General features: G+C 35.7%; 1 protein-coding gene and 1 pseudogene across 3 annotated transcripts; both read right to left on the bottom strand.

Moving 5' to 3' along the window:
- Positions 1-191: 191 nt before the first annotated feature.
- Positions 192-5,227, bottom strand: LOC130738623 (disease resistance protein RPV1-like). Of its 3 annotated transcripts, XM_057590705.1 has the most exons (6): positions 4,467-5,226; positions 3,214-4,324; positions 2,757-3,038; positions 1,338-2,653; positions 1,089-1,188; positions 192-808 (listed from the first exon to the last, which is right to left on the bottom strand). In XM_057590705.1, exons 1-5 carry the CDS (start codon positions 4,958-4,960, stop codon positions 1,089-1,091), a joined length of 3,303 nt encoding a protein of 1,100 aa, XP_057446688.1. In that variant the 5' UTR covers positions 4,961-5,226; the 3' UTR covers positions 192-808. The 3 variants fall into 3 exon arrangements, with proteins under 3 accessions (XP_057446688.1, XP_057446689.1, XP_057446690.1); XM_057590706.1 differs by lacking the exon at positions 1,089-1,188; XM_057590707.1 differs by lacking the exons at positions 192-808; positions 1,089-1,188 and having other exon boundaries at positions 2,451-2,653; positions 2,753-3,038; positions 4,467-5,227.
- A 6,706-nt stretch (positions 5,228-11,933) lies between these two features.
- Positions 11,934-17,832, bottom strand: LOC130738625 (disease resistance protein RPV1-like; annotated as a pseudogene).
- Positions 17,833-18,088: the final 256 nt, after the last annotated feature.

The following is an 18,088-nucleotide window of genomic DNA, read 5'->3' on the forward strand; positions in this document are numbered from 1 at the left end:
GAGGTTGACAGCACAACCATGAAACAGAAGATTAACCTATGTACTCGAAAAGGACTACACTTTTTTTTATCAACACCATCTTTTTCTTTCTTTTTTGAATTTTGAAAATAAAAATGTTCAAAGAATAGAGGGTTGAGACTTGAGAGTAGATTCAGTGTGGATGGAGACTAGGGAGATTTTTGGACCTAAAATATCAAACAACTTAAAAACAGTAGATTCAGCTTTTTCTTTTATTGTTTTGTTTCCATGTGAGTTGAGATCTTATCATGAGATGAAAAGCACAATCTCATTGATATGGATGCATCTAGAAAGAAGCTTATTATGAATTTTAAAGCACAAGACTAAAACTTATCAATTTTTTTGGTTCTAATTCAACAGTGAAAATAATTTAACTATGATGAACTCCTATGAAGCTTCTCATATCAATGTTCTCATGTCTGCTGATATGCATCATCTACAGACAAATTGGGAACAAAACTGAAGCATCATTGAATGTATTTCGATTTGCCATGCTTGATGATTTATCAGAGGAAACTAGGAACATCAAATAACACGAGTCCCAACATTAAAGAAGCCAAATAAAATTCTTCCAAGTACATCATGTGTTGACTTTGTTCAATATGCTTTGTGAAAGAGTCATCAATTGTTGTTGATAAACTACGGCCACAGATTCTTACGTGCAGTTGTCTCCACTAACTTTGTCACTTGATAAAGTGGGACATGGGACCTGAATATTTTGCATCTTAAGAAACCAGAGGGCTTGTGAAGATTTTACAAGAGCCTTTTCCCGAGTCCACAACTGCTCCATCTAGTTCAGAATATACAGGAGAAGGTTAAGGGACTAGTAAAGATGAGTAAACAGAGTGATAGTAACACTCAAAGCACACTAGAATAAGGAAAAGTAATCAAAATGCAGTTACTCATTTGGTAATGATATACCATATTACATAAAAACCATTTTTGTCAGTGTTAACTATGTTACTTGGTTTAGTCCGAGTTTAATTGTGATCAAAGCACAATCACATGATAGCGAAGAACAATACAACTAAAGTTTAACAGGTGGAGAGGAAGGATAAAATATATTGTACCTATGTCATTGGAGATGTCAATCCATGTTGGTTTTCATTAAATCTGAATCGGTTCCCTCGAGAAGGGACAATCTTTGGTGTATGCAGTAAGAAGTTGGACCTTTTACATAGAATAGAATGTTTTAAGTCAGGGGTAATCCTTCTAATTTCTAGAAAAAGCTTGCAATGATTCAAATTAAGTTTTCTCAAAACGATGAGTTTTGTGAGGCATGCAGATCTAACTCTTTGGCAAAGCAAAGCAAGACTTACTCCAAGGAATTCGCATGATACACTCCAAAGCAAGACTTACTCCAAGGGGTAATCCTTCTAAGTGCCAAGTTCAAGTCTAAAGGATTGATGAATCGGATATCCTGCATGTTTTGCTCTTTCAATACATGGATTCCAATTCCAAAATCAAAGCCCCTTTCAGTCCTAAACTCCACATGATTCCACTCATTTTTTGATATCCTGCATCTTTCGCTCATATGTGTATCAAAGTAGTCTTTGCTTAGCCTCTTAAGAAGAGTACAACCCCAAATTACTCTAAATTTTTCACCTTTAGAGCCATTGATGAAGGAATTTACTCTGAGTGAATAATCACATGAATAATCATGGTCAGGCATATTTGGCGAAGGTGGAGAAGCAATACATAGTAAGATGAGAGGGACTTTGTTACGAAACCAGAAAGAAAGTGACGGAGATCGACCCATGTTCTGGTGCTCATACCACTCTGGAATCTGTAAGTTTCGCAATTGAAGATCAATTTCTACAGCCTCATGCAGTTCCTGCCTCACCAACATGCTTCTACAACTGGAACTCAAGGATGGACATCCGAATACAACTAACTTGTTTAATCTTGGCAAAATCCCCTCACAAATTTCTCTAAGTTGCTCAACTGTGATTGATGGACAATCCTCTATGTGTAATTCTTTCAAGTTAGGAAAGAACAAGGGAACTAATACTAAATATTCATCTAACAGGTCGCACTTATAGAGAAAAAGATGTTCTAGTTTTGAAGGCAAAAGCATGGAACTCTTTTTTTCATTCAAGTTAGGAAACAATGTCGGAACTAATTCCATAGCTCCACCATCCATCACTTCTTCTTCACTCTCACTCTCGCTATCCTCTTCCCATATCCGCCGCTGATTGATTGTGTGCCATAATAGTTGTGGCATCGTGTCTAAGCTCCTTGGTGGCAGCAAGTGATAAACCCACATTAATCGAAGTCGAGTCAGATTTCCAAATGAATGTGGATATTTACTTATTTTAGTGCCACTCAAATCAAGCTTACTTATATTTTCCATCTCTTCTAATATTTCTGGAAAACTCTCAAGACTTGAACAACCTTCAAGCCCGAGTTCTTCAAGAGAGGGCAGCTTGAGGGGAGGAAAACTCCTAAGCTGGGAGCAATGACGAGCATTCAAGCTTTTAAGTTTGGCCAACAACCCAACCGAACAGTCAACCGTAATTAATTTTGAACAATCTTTAAATGAAAGCTCTTCTAAATTTGGGAGACCAGATACGTCAGGTATATGTGTTAATGATCCACACCGATTGAGATTTAAGACTTTCATACTCACGAACTTCTGCTAAAAAAGAAAAGAAAAATAGGAAAACAAAAATCAAATGAATATTAGTGATGTATAATACACAAGAAGATCAAGGATATTGAATCATTATCATACTTGCCTTTGATGAACTTAGCAACTCCAATGACATAAACCTACTCTCGGGTAATTTGCATATGGAAAGTTTCTTTGGACGGAAATCACTTGGTAAATGTTGTGAAGGGTATTTCCACCACTCTAGTACTCTTAAACTATTTGGAAGATGCTCTGGACCTTTAGAAAAATGAGTTTTTCTAATGACAAGTGTTTTCAGTTTTTTCATCTCTTTGAAAGCCTCTCCATCCCAATCCACTTCTTCAAATGACGGGTAATCTAGATGCATCATTTCAATTTTGCTTGTTCCCTTAAAAAAAGACAAATCAATCAAAATGAATACATATACGTTAGGACATTAACACAAGTTCTTGGAAATATTATAAAGAGGGAAAATGGTAATATAAACATTAGTAGCTTTGAATAATCAAAAAGGCTAAATAAAGATTAAAGATAAACAACCAAATCATCCGAACTAGTCTTACCGTATTTTCTTCCAAAACTTCAAATATATCTTCAAGAGACCATAGCCTACTGCGGCTTCCGGGATCTTTAGGTGATTCTTGTCGCACGATTTCTTTACCCATATCCTCAATTAAGTCATGTAGTGTCAATTCACTCAAATACGGAGTAATCGTTATGAGAGACTTTTGAACCAACACCTTAATGTGATTTGCTATGCAGAAACCATAATGAGCACAAAGTAAGTCCTTGACCACTCCCAATTCATATCCTTTGAAGCAACAAGCAATGTCTAGGAAAACATTCTTCTCTTCTTCCTCCAAAGCATCAAAGCTCACTTCAAGTATCTTTTGGATATCTTCAAGTGGAATCCTCCTATATTGTTCTAATGCAGACACCCATTCTTCCCTTGTTTTTCCAAACAAGTTAGAACCTATTACTTCCAAGGCTAACGGAAGGCCGGAAGCACAACTCAATGCTTGGTTCAATAAGTCCTCATAACTTGAATTAACTTCCTGGTTTTTAAAAGCTTTCCATGTGAACAATTTGGTAGCATCTTCCTTCGTCAACTCTTCCACTTTGTATGTTATTTCAACCCCATGGCATGCTAGCAATTGTTGGTTTCGGGTTGTGATGATGACTCTACTACCAGGACCAACCCAATTAGGTCTTCCAATAATATCATTTAATTGCTCCTTCTTGTCAACATCATCTAGAATCAGAAGAACCTTTTTTTGTTGGAGCCGATGTTGTATTATTGAACTTCCATGCTTGACACTTGTTATCTCAATTTCCTTCTCTCCAAGGAAAGCCAAAAGAAGGGTCTTTTGGAGATGTAGTAACCCATGTTTGTTTGAATTTTCTCTAACATTCTCCAAAAAACATAAACCTTCAAAATGGTCAGCAATGGAATTGTAAACTGCTAGAGCAAGTGTCGTTTTACCAATTCCCCCTATTCCATGGATCCCTACCATGTGAACTCTATTAATAGACCCAACATCCAAAAGCGAAACTACTTGTCGCACTTGTGACTCTAGTCCAATCGGGTAATCAACAATAGGTAAAGCAACACGATTCATCTTTCTTGAAACTTCATTAATGATCTTTCCGATAAACTCGTGTTCATATCCATCTCTGTCCAATAAGAGAAGTGAAGTTTGTGTAAAGTCATAATAGTGCATCATGTTCCTTTTTTTATTACTTATTCACTATAACTAAATTTTTGTAATAATTAGACAATATCTAAAACGCAAGGAAATCAGTATAAGAAACACACCCATGTTTGAAATGCCAGCCTGACAAATCAGCTACTTGTTGTAGAGCTATCCTCCATTTTTGCAACTTGTCCTTGTTATCTTTGAACCTCTCTGTATGCAGGGCCATTGCTTCTCCGAACGTCCCAATTTGCTTTCGCACATCAGAAGGATCCACACCATAAAAAACTGGCCAAACAAGACGACCCTCTTCCTGAGAGCAGTCAAGAATCTTGGAAAGTTCATCTAAGCAAAATGAGGAGCACGCATAGTCCTTAGAGAGGACAACAATGAAAATCCTGGAGTTTTGAATGGCCTTCTCAAGTGATGGTGTGATTTCGTCCCCTTTGTGAAGCTCCTTGTCATCAATAAAAGTGTGAATTCCCTTACCATAGAGAGCTTTGTAGAGATTGCCGGTAAAGTCATAGCGGGTATCAGAACCCTTGAAGCTGATGAACACATCGTAGGTGAATGCATAGGTGATGGAAGAGGAGGATGATGATGGTAGGAAAGCCATGAGAAAAGAAGGCTTGGAATGATAAGTGTGGAATATGAATGGTGTGTATGAGTGAGCACGAACCTGATTGCCATATAAAAAGAGAATGAATGTTATGTTCTCAACGTGTTGCAGCCTTGCAGGAGCCCGAAATTTCTATACATTTTCCTGTGTCTTGTCTGTTTCGTGTAACAGTGTGATTCATTGTATTCACTGGTATATGGTAATAAATTTGCTGACTTATTGACAAAAAACTGTCAGTTATTGTAGAAACTCACAGGAAATTTGTTCTCTTCACACACGCTTTGTACTAAACCATATATAGGCTTGTTGACATGTCCATTATTTTATTTTAATATCGATTTCATCAGATAACAAGAAGTGTAAAAAAATCTAGGAGGGTGATGCTTGGAAATACAGAATTAAAAGAGAGTTATAAAATTGTGTCACGCAACTTATTAGTCTCTCCTTGTTTTTCAATTTTTCTTTTTGATAGGACCCCATTCTTGTTTTTGTAGCTGAAGTGATCCCACAAAGAATGGATGACCATTTAAATCAAGTAAAGTCAAGAAAGGAAATTTACAGGAAATTGTTTACCTCTGTCACTGTCATCATACTTGTTCTCTTAGAGCAACTCCAACCCCAAAATTCTTATCTGGTTTCTTAACACACTATTCAGCACTATTCAGCACTATTCTTGTGGGCCCGTACTGCCACATCAGACTTAAGAAACTCCTAAGAAACTGAAGCAGATTTTGCTCCAACCCATGGTTTCTTAAATTACTATTTGAAGGGTCCCACCCGTGTCCCACCATACAACATAAATTAATAATATTTATTTTCACTCAATTTAGATTTAACATTTAATACTAAATCAATACTTCAACTTAAAAATAATTTAATTAAAATTAATACGAATTTAATTTAAATTTAATTTTACTTAATATTTAAAACAATTAAATTTAAATATCGGCATGTTAACTTTAAATAAAAATAAAAAAGTACATTATGTTGTAGGAGGTGTTTCATTGTCGAGTAGTGGATAGTATTGCTCATAAGGATTAGACATTTTGAGAAATTTCAGAATTGTTGGACAAGAGAGAAATTGTGGGAGTAAATGCTAGTGTTTCAAATGCTAGTGTATAAGGTAAAGAAGCTGGGAATTGAAGGTTAAATAGTGGTTTGGGCCAATGAATGCGATACTTGTTGTTGTTCTTGTTATTGCTAATACTATATATATAAGGTAAATATGCTGAGAATTAAAAAAAACGGTAAGAAAACCGGTCAATTCAAAAAAATTTAAAAAAAAAAGCCCAAACGGGCAGAAAACCGGCTCCAGCCGGTCTAAACCGGTCTGGACCGGTCCATAACGGTGGGATGACCGGCTCAGCCGGTCACCCACTATAAATACATTTTCTTTTCTCCCATCTTCAGAACCCTAGCCGCTCCTCACCCTCACCCTTCTTCCTCCTAACCCTCAAGCTCTCTCCTTCACCTTCTTCTTCCTCAAGCCCCTCCAAACGACCTCCACCGGCAACAAACACCCACCACCGCCATCTCCACCTCTGTCCCTCCTCTCTATCTCTCTCACCCACTCGCTCTCTCTTTCTCCTCTCCTGTTCCTGTTCGCGATCTCCTCTCTCGGTCTCACTCACGCTCGCAGGAAGAAGAAGAGTCACGATCCACCTCAAAAAGCCAGGCTCCGCCACAATCCGCCGCCAAACAGCCATGCTCCAGGCCTAACGCCCCCAACCCGCCACCCTCCGGCCACGATCCGGCAACCACCGGCCTTGTTTCATCGTATCAAGGCCTTCAATCTCGCAAAGAAGCTTCCTTTCCTCACATGCAAAGTGATCTGAGGTGAGTTCGTGTTGTTTTCTCTTTGTTTTGTTGATTTTCGTTTGTTCATGACCCTTCTATTGAAACTCTCTCATCTCCCTTTGCAGATCAGAGCTTCTGAGTCAAGATTTGGATTATGATTTTTGTTTTGTTTTTTTTTTTTTTGATGTAAATTTTAACCTCTGGTCTGTAAATTTGAGGTTCTGTTCATGTAAATTTATTGCAAAAAAATTATGTTCATGTTCAATTTCATCTTCTTGCCTTCTGTTTTCCATTCTGTTGTTTTCCCACTGAAATCAGTTGGGTTTCGGTGAGAGAAAATATCATTTTTTAACTTAAGAAACCAAAAAGCATAGTTGCTTGCAGAAGCAACCATGCACTGTAGCTAAGAAACTGAACCTGCCAACTGAGCAAGCTCCAATGCTGAAAAAAATAAGAAACCGTATCTTAGCAACTCCAGCTGGGTTAAGAAACCAGCGTTGGAGTTGCTCTTAGCTTTTCTTCACACGCTATAACTTTTACTTATTGACATGTGCATTATTTTATTTTAAGATCGATTTCATCATATAACAAAAAAGTATTATAAGTAATGATGTGAACAAAGCAAGCAAATATACATGAGAATTGTGTCAAAAAAGATGTGTAAAAAAATATATATGAAGGTGATGCTTGGAATTACAGAGCTACAAGACTAGTCACTTATTTATGTATGAACAAAATATCTACAACAGCCTGTCTCTCCTTGTTTTTCAACTTTTTCTTTATGATTGGACCTCATGTTTGCTTTTGTGGAGGAAGTGGTCCCAATTAGAATGAATTCTACCATCAATGATCAAACAAAAGAAATTAAATCAAGTAAGGCCCACCATTGAATCTCAAACTGATACTAGTACATTAGCTGCGTGAATGGTGGAGAGCCACAAACTATCACAATATGTATAGCAATATAGAACAAAGACTACATAGACTTCAGTTTTCTAAATTGAAATGATCCCACATAGACTTCAGTTTATGTTCTATATTTCACCCTTCCAACTTACTTGACCTGTCTCCCACAAATAAAGACCTTTCCTGAATTCAATAGTGAAAATTCTCACAATAATTGCATGTTATTATATATTTCATTACCAACCATTCAACCAACATTACTATCACCCTCCTCTAACACCCAAAACAAATTAAAACGAATTATGGAAATAATAAGAAACAGGAAACGATAGATTCAAATTGACTTCAGGGAATCAGGGTTATCTACCTTGCACAATGTTCTGCAGTTTAGTTATCCCGTTATGGATCTCTATCAATCTTACCTGCAGGAGACAATAAGATTACATCAACAGAAAAAGAAGAAATGCAAGAACAACAATCCTACTATGATCTTTTTCTTTCATTTTCTATTGATCATAGAGTCTTTTTCTTTGCATCCCATATATGTCTGATACTCTGATGTCTCTCTTCTGACATTTTAGAATCTATAAACAAATCATTTAAATTTTGCCTTCAAACTTTTACATCCTGAACATCTTGCTATTAAATCCTCAACTGTTTAATTGATGTCCAAACTTTTTAGGATAATTTACAATGCACACAAAATTGTAACAGTCTTACTTGGCTGGCCTACTCACATTATAAGCATACAATGTGGAATGTGCCATTCAACAGTAAAAGAGCACATATCTCTCAGTTCACAAAAAAAAACATTATCTAAATGGTTTTATAGATAATAAATTCCCTCCAAATGAGACAGCAACCAATCTGATGTTTATGCTCATTCTATCATGCTAAATCAATTATGTAGTGATACCATATTGTCTTAGAAACTGCAATATGGTAAAGCCTATCTATACTGTTAAGTATACTATTCCTCAAGAGAACTATTGAAGCACTGGAAAGGAAATCTGGAAGAGCATAATTATGCAGACAATTCTGACTCTTAGTATTATATTTTGCTAAAAATTGAAATTTGACTGTTATAATCCCTTAGTCCATGACTATCTCACTGAAATTTGACTGTTATAATCCCTTTTAACTAAATAGACTTTTGAAAAAGTTTTGGTCATTTTTTTTTGTCAAACAAAAAAAATTAAGTTGTCTATTAATTAATTTGATCTTGTTAGGCTAGGTCTTAGACCTCTCTATCAGTAGTTCGCTCTACTCTCACCCCTACTCAGAGAACAGAAGTTTGTTTAAATTCCCCAACTCAGTAACTAAATGAAATTTTATTTTCAAATAGGTACAAAGAATTGTATGATAAGCCTGAGCAATACATTGACAAAATTTAACTGTTCAAGTTTTCAAGCATATTTTTTCTTGCTTTTACCAATGGTCTTCAATATTTCGCCTGTGTGTCCCTTTCTATTTTTTCTATTTTACCAATGAAAGGTCTTCTAAATTTAGGAGATCAGATAGAACAGGTATGTGTTAAATGTTGACACCACTGAAAATACAGTAATCAAACATGGAAATAAGTGGATTACATTATGAGGCTTAAAAATCAGCAAGCAATTACATGGTTAAATTTGAAGGAATAATGCAAGCCTTTCTATCTATAGATCTTAGCATTCAAGCAATAGCATATACATCAGGTGCACTTATACACACAAGTTACTGTATCCTTATTTCTTCAAGATTTATGTTTTTTTTTTTCTCTGCTCGTAATAAAATTAAATGTGAGTTAAGTCCAATATTGAGATTCAGTAATCCGTGCTCAACGTACTCTCTAATATTGATCCAGATCCATTCTTTAAAAACATCAAAATGTCTTTTTTATATGAGAAACCTATTTGTTGCATTTATGGTAGTGCCAAAATGCACATGAGATTTAAAAAAGACAAAATTAAAGGGGAAAGGGATTTCATATATAGATCCTAAAAAGAAGTGTCAAGAAATATATACGAAGGTGCAGCTTGGAATTATTGAGTTCCAAGACTAGTCACTTATTAAAGCATGTAACAGTCTGTCTCTCCTTGTTTTTCAATTTTTCTTTATGATTGGACCCCATGCTTGTTTTTGTAGTTGTTGAAGTGATCCCACTTGGAATGAGTGCTACCATTTAAATCAAGTAAAAGTCAAGAAAGGAATGCCACCAGGCCCAGCACCATTTACTCTTGCGTTATTGTATTATTATGCTACTAACTTGCTTGACCTGCCTGCCAGTCATGGTAGAAATTTACAGGAAATTGTTGACCTTTATCACTGTCATCATACTTGGTCTCTTCTCTTCACACGCTTTATACTTATATACATTGTAGAAAATATCTATATCTAAGCCTGGTTAATTATGCAACAGTCTCATTGTTTTTCAATTTTTCTTAATGATAGGACCCCATGCATTCTTATTTTTGTGGCTTAGGCAATAAGAATAAGCTGTTTCCTTTTCTTTTCTTTCCATTATGAATTGTTTTGATTCATTCACATCTCATTTTCACTATCTTTCTCTTCTTATCTCTCACTTCTCTTCTTAACACCATCTTTTTCTTTCTTCTTTGAATTTTGATAATACAAATCTTTAAAAAAATTAAGGGTTGAGAGCAGCTTCAGTGTGGGTGGAGACTAGCTAGGGAGATTTTTGGACCTAAAATATCAAACATCTTAAAAACAGTAGACTCAGCTTCTTCTTTTATTGTATTGTTTTCATGTGAGTTGAGATCTTATCATGAGATGAAAAACACAAGTCTCCTTGATATGGATGCATAAAGAAAGGTTAAGACTTGTAAAGTTGAGTGAACAGCATGATAGTAACACTCTGAAAGCACACTAGAATAAGTAAAAGTAATCAAAATGCAGTTACCCATTTGGTAATGATATGATACACCATGTTACATATAAACCATTTTTGTCAGTGTAAATTTTGCCACTTGGTTTGGTCAGAGTACAATTGTGATCAAAGCACCATCACAATTGTCATAAAAGGTTCATGAGTAAAGTATATGCTAAGTATAAAAATCATTACAACTAGGAAAAAGTTCAAGATGTGTTGTAGCATAGCACTATAGCAGTTGTCATAAACAATATGCACAGCCTTAGCATGTACTTGTGATTCATTGAATACATAACAGATTTATAAGGCACAGGAAAATTGGAAACACATTCAAAATGGATAGATATAATTGGTAAAAAAATGTTAGTTACAAGAAACCTGGATGATAAACTGCAAAAACGACGACTGCCAGATCCAGTTCTAAGCCTCCCTCCCTCTCCCAAGCTGCCAGAAACCAGAAAAAAAAAGGTTTTGGTCTGGATATGAACAATTAAAATTCAAATATTACATTGTGCAAAAATATCTCTATCATAAAATAAAATAATATGGTGGAGTTAACATGAGAAATTGAGAGTGACCGACCATTCAGAGTTAAAATCATTGTATGATGGAAAACTCATCTCCTTCTTTTCCCTCCACATCAGAATCAGTGCTTGAGAGAGACGATCCAGAGTTAAAATCACACGGAGGAGTCTCATAATTGGAAGACTCGTCGCCTTCATAACTCAATTAAAACCAGACTGCCGAAGAGAAGGCCTTGGTGTCTGTGGAGAAAGAAGACAGAGTAGTAAGTTGCGAGGGAAGTAGTTACGATTTACGAAACCAGAAAGAAACTGATGATGGAGACTCCCCCCAGTTTATCTGGTGCTTGAACCACTCTGGAATTAATCCTTCCTGATTTTGGGCTTGGCAAAGTCGAGTGTGTGTTTCCAGCCTCATGAACTTCCTGTTAGTTTAGGGTATAACCAATGAGTTGTTTGTTTACCATAAAATATAATTAACTTTCAAACCAAATACATTTCAAACATATAATAAAAGCCTAACCTGCTTAAGTAACAAGCTTCTACATGAGAAACTCATGGATAAGCAGTCTTTTGCAGATAAATATTTTAAGTTTGATGGAATCCCATCAATTTCTCGAAGTTGATCGCCCATGAAAACCAACATTTTTTTATGCATTCAGGATGAGTTGTTGTGATATCACACTTAAGAAGAAATTCTTCCAAGTTTGTAAACCACGGGAGAGTTAATGCCAGACATTGAGCATCTTCATTTTATCATTTAGAGAAAAGAGTTGTTTTCCAACATGAGAAATAACGAACTGGGCTAGTAATATACTTTTGAAGTATTTGTAGATAACTTCCATCATACATTCACCTCTTTTAGAATTCCAAGTAAGAAGAATGAGAGAGAGAGAATCTGATAACTGTGAATGAATAATTATTTCCTCACTACTCAGTTCACAAGAGCTGAATTACATTTATAGCTTGAGACTTCAAACTATTGCTTCTAACTGAAGCATGTGGTCTAATATACTAACTAACAATCACTAAAATAGAATAGCCAACTACAACAGAACACCTAACTCCTAACAGACTTACGAGTACCAAAAGTATACTTCTAACATTCCCCCAACTAAGGAAAACAAAAGCAACAAAGAACAAATAGCCAATTACTACAACAAAGAACAGAGACAACTACAACAGAGAAATAAAATGTCAATCTCTACCATTGACAGCACGTGTGACTCCCTAGCCCTTTCTTTATTACCTTCACATTGTACTTGTATTTCATTATACTGCTTCCACTAGCTTTATTTACTGTTTATTTCTCCTCAGAGATTTTGTGATAACAGATGCTATATGTTGGCGCCACTTCAAGTCAAAGATCCAAGAACCAATTAAGAGTCAATTACACTCACAAATCATTTCAGTGCAGCTCATCTTGTTTCCACAAAAAATCACTTCTGCAATAAATAAATAAATAAATGAAAAGTTAAATTCCAAAGCAATCAAATTGATGAATGGTGCTTTCAGCCATATTATTTTTCAAAACAACAAACAAGAAATCAGGCGAATTCAAACAAATATATTCGTGTCAGACGAATATATTTGTAAATTTGACTAAATATATTTGTTTGAATATATGAGTCCATCATTTCCATTAAATATATTTTCTTTTATTTTCTATAGTCTATAGTTGTGTTATATGAAACAGACCCAGAGAATAAAATTATGAAGAAAAAGCAAGAACTCTTTCGAGTTGGATTTATATTTGAACAGACTTTACTGATAGGAAAATCGTAATCTGAAGTCTAGTTTACATTTTATAGTGAAAACAAAAGATAATCTTTTTGAGAACTTTATATCTCCATTGTGCTACCTTTGCATTGACCATAACACATGGGGAAAGGAATGCCACATGAAGGTTCACCGCCATCAAAAGCAGTTTCAACAATCAACCTTGAGATTATTAAATGTGAAAGTACCAAACTGTGATCAATCTCCTTGAGGTAGTGGCTATACTTCACAATCCTCTCCATGGGGGATGGCTCATTCTAGTTGGTTAGCCATGCATGGCATTTTGCCCCAATGTGCAATGGAACCTAAAGATTTTTCAAGGTAAAAATAAAGTAGATGAGAGATAGCTATGAAAGATCTAATTCCATAAATTATAATCCAAACAGAACAGGAATTGAATTACTAAAACTCAATTCCATTTTATGTCAAATGATCCAATGTTCCAGTTTAAAGTGAGCTGGCTACAATTGAGATTCTAACTATATGAGCACAAATGCATCATTCAAGATGTCCGGTAACAGTTTTCATAAAAAAACTGCACAGCCTAAGCATATATTTATGAATCATGAATATGTAACAGATTTAACTGGTACCAGAAAAAGGAAAAATTGATGAATGAAAATGTAATGTCCATGAATTATTATTTACAAAATAGGACTTGGACAAGCAGAAACAGCAGCTACTGCCTAACCACAATGGCAAGATCCAGCTCTCAGCTTTCCACTTTGATGCTGCTAGGAAAGAGACAAAAAAAAGATTTTGGTCCAAATCTAAAGTAATTCAAATTTAATCATTACATTGTGTAAAATTATTTGTATCATAAAATAGAACAATTTCAAAAAAATATAATTGAACAGAATGCATCTTACAAGAAGACAAGTTTGTCTGAAATTATTGATGTACTTACTTCAATATCTCATGTGATAATAATATAGATGAGTCATCTTTGTAACCATTACTATTAGTAAATGTATTAGAATCAGAAGTTTCATCTCCTTCTATTTCCCCCCACATCAGAATCAGTGCCTGGAAGCGATGATTCATAGTTAAAATCATGGAATTGTGGAGAACGTCTCGTGATCGAAAGACTTGTCTCCTTCACTTTCCTCCACATCATATGATGGAGTCACATAGTCGGAAGACTCATCAGTTTCGCTTTCCTCCATGTCAGAAAAGGTGCTTGAGAGCCATGATTCAGAGTTAAAATCATCATACGGGATCTCGTAATTGGAAGACTCGTCTTCTTTTTCTGCCACATCAAAATGATTTCTTGAGAGAAATAAATCAAAGTTAAAATCATCCTATGGTGGGGTCTTATAATCGGAAGACTCATCTCTTTTATTTTCATCCGAATCAGGATCAGAATCAAAATTTTCCTCACAGTTAGGATTATTGAACCGAATATCATCCATGCAACTTTTCTCTTTCAATACATGGATCCCAATCCCAATATCTAACATAACTTGCTCAGCATAGTTATGTACCTCCACCATAACCTCCGCATAGTTCCACACATTTTCTGTACAAGCTACATGCAGACCACAATAATCTGGTTTGTGTACGTGAAGAAGACATGTATTACCCGGCACCACTCGGTCGACTTTATTGTAATATTTACATACATGACATACATTGCCATTGACAGTGATGCGTATGCCATAAAAAGAGTCAGTACCCCTAACCGGATATGAAGAAAGTGAAACAAGACAGAGTAGTATGATGTCAGGGAAGTTATTACGAAACCAGAAAGAAAGTGACGGAGATGGACCCCTGCTTCGGTGCTCGAACCACTCTGGAACCCTCTGTGATTCTGGGCTTGGAAAACGAAAGAAGGTGTTTCCTGGCTCATGCAGTTCCTGTTATTTAAGATTTAGCTCACAAATTTGCTTGGCATCAAATCAAATACATTCAAAAACATAACCAAACAAATCAAAACCTAACCTGCTTCAGTAAGATCCTTTTACTCGAGGAATTCAAGGATTTGCACCCTACTGCTGATAAATATTTTAAGCTCGGCAGAATTGCTTTAATTTCTCGAAGTTCATAGCAATAAACCATTTCAAGCTTCCATAAATAGCGGCATTCTTTGATGCACTCTGGAACACTTGTGATATTACTATGAGATAAGTCTAATTCTTTCAAGTTATCAAAGTACGGGAGAACTAATGCCAGCCATTTATTTGCTCCCTTAATGTCATGGAGACAAAGACATTCTATTTTTTAAGCCAGCAGATTTGAGCTCACTTGTTCTTCACCTTCATCCTTCATTTCCAATAGCGGCCCCCTTACACCACCATCCATGACCACAACCGAAGCCAGCTGTGGTATTGTGGCAAAGCCCCTTATTGACAACAAGAGATTTACATGTAATAATTTAAGTCGACACAAATTTTGAAATGAAGATGGAAATTTCCTTATGTAAATGTTTTGCAAGTCAAGTGAAGGCAACTTGAGGGGTGGAACTCTCCTGAGCTTATGACAATAACTAGCATCCAAGATTTGAAGTTTATTTAACAGTCCAACAGAATAGTGAATTGTAATTAAATTGTGACACCCCTTGAATGAAAATTCTTCTAAATTTGAGAGACTAGATACATCATGTATGTGTGTTAAATATTTACACTTTTCCAAATTTAAAATCTTTATATTCACGAACCCCTGCTTAAAAAAAGAAAAGAAAAATAGAGGCATTAATCAAAAGAATAATCTTAAAGTGATTGATTAACAGATTAAATCAAGAAATCATGATTAAACTTGCCTTTGATGAATTAAGCAATTCCAATGATGTAAAGCAATTACCAGGGAACTTGCAAATGGAAAGTTTCTTCGGAAGAAAATCATATGGTAAATGTTCTGAAGGATATTTCCACCACTCTAATACTCTTAAACTATTTGGAAGATACTTCGGACCTTCAGAAAAATGAGCTCTCTTAATAATAAGGGTTCTAAGATTTTTCATCTTCTTGAAAGCATTGCCATCACACTCTACTTCTTCAAATGATGGGGAATCCAGACATATCATCTCAATTTCATTTGTTCCCTTTAACATGAAAAAGAAAAACAACCAAAACAAATACATAAATATTAGGACATCAACACCAAAAATATGGATATTTATAATAGCTAATTTAAGGTTAAAAACACATAATTAATATTCTTACCGTATTTTCTTCCAAAACTTCTACTATATCTTTAGAAGACCATAACCTACTACGTTTTCCAGACACTTTTGGTGATTCTTGTCGCACAATTTCTTTACCCATGTGTTCCATCAAGTCATGTAATGTCACTTCACCATATTGAGTAATCTTTATGAGAGATTTATCAACCAACACACCAATTTGATATTTAATGCATTGGTCATGATGGGCATTGAGTACATTTTCTACCTCTTTTAATCCATATCCTTTGAAACAACAAGCAACGTCTAAGAAAACACTCTGCTCTTTTTCCTCCAAAGCATCAAAGCTCACTTTAAGTATCTTTTGGATCTTTTTATCTGGAACCCTTTCATACTGTTCTAATGCAGATTCCCATTCTTGTATACTTTTTCTATACATGTTAGAACCCAATACTTCCAAAGCCAATGGAAGGCCGGAGGCATAAGCCACTGCACGGTTTAATATGTCTACATAACTTGATCTAACTTTGTCATTTTTAAAAGCTTTCCATCTGAGCAATTCAAAAGCCGCATTCTCGTTCAGTTCTTTCACTTCATGTGTTCTTTCAACCTCATGGCATGCTAGCAAGTGTTTATCCCGAGTCGTAATGATGACTCTACTACCACGACCAAACCAATTAGGTTTTCCAATAATATCCCTCAACTGCTCCACCGTTTCAACATCATCTAAAATCAGGAGAACCTTCTTTTGTTGGAGCCTGCGTTTTATTATTGAAATTCCTTGTTTGACACCTGTTATCTCAATTTTCTTATCTCCAAGTACATCCAAAAGAAGGGCCTTTTGGAGATGTACTAACCCATGTTTGTTTGAATTTTCCCTAACATTTTCCAAAAACTTAAACCTTCAAAATAGTCAGCAATCGAATTGTAAACTGCTAGAGCAAGCGTTGTTTTACCTATCCCACCTGTTCCATGGATCCCTACCATGTGAACTCTATCATCAGACCCAACATCTAAAAGAGAAATTACTTTCCGCACTTGTGACTCGAGCCCAACTGGGTAATCAGCAATAGGTAAAGCAACACGGTTAATCTTTCTTGAGACTTCATTAACAATCTTTCCAATAAACTCGTGTTCATATCCATCTCTGCCCAATAAGAGAAGTGAAGTTTGTGTGAAGCTATAATAATACATCATGTTCATGTTTTTAAGTCTTATTTACTATAACTCAAATTATAATAATTAGACAATATCTAAAACGCAAGGAAATTAACATAAGAAACACACCCATGTTTGAAGTGCCAGCCAGACAAATCAGCCACCTGTTGTAGAGCTGTCCTCCATTTCTGCAATTTCTCCTTGTTATCTTTGAACCTCTCCATATGCAGGGTCATTGCTTCTCCGTACATTCCTTTTTGCTTCCGCACATCAGAAGGATCCACATCATAGAATACTGGCCAAACGAGGCGACAATTTTCCTTGAAGCAATTGATAATTTTGGAAAGTTCATGTAAACAAAAAGAGGAAGGTGCATAGTTCTTAGATAGCACAACAATAGCAATCCTGGATTTTCGAATGGCGTCCTCAAGTGCTGGGGTGATTTCATCCCCTTTCAGAAGCTCCTCGTCATCAATAAATGTGTGGATTCCATTATCAGATAGAGCTTTGTAGAGATTGCCAGTAAAGCCGTGGCGAGTGTCAGAGCCCCTGAAGCTAAGGAACACATCAAAAGTGAATGAATAGGTGATGGAAGAGGAAGAGGAGGAGGAGGAGGATAGCATAGCCATGAGAAAGAAAGCTTGGAATGATAAGTGTGGAATATGAGTGGTGTGTCTGAGTCTCGAAAAACAAACAAATATTTAAAGAACACGAAACTGATAGACTTTAAAATGATATATAGCGTACCATATATTGAGTTAGCCTCTTTCTTGTGATGTTTCTCGTTGTTTTTCTAATTTTCGTTCTGATTGGAACCCATGCTTCTTGTTTGTGGTGGAACTGTGGAAGTTGTCACATTAAGCTTGAGTTATAAAACCGTCTCACTTGACCAGTCACTCAAAATATGGACAAAGAAAATGTCAATGCATTAGTTATGCAACAACAGTCTGTTCTTGTTTTTCAATTTTTCA

Source organism: Lotus japonicus, chromosome 2 (genome assembly GCF_012489685.1).
Source record: "Lotus japonicus ecotype B-129 chromosome 2, LjGifu_v1.2".
In the NCBI taxonomy this organism is placed as follows: Eukaryota; Viridiplantae; Streptophyta; class Magnoliopsida; order Fabales; family Fabaceae; genus Lotus; species Lotus japonicus.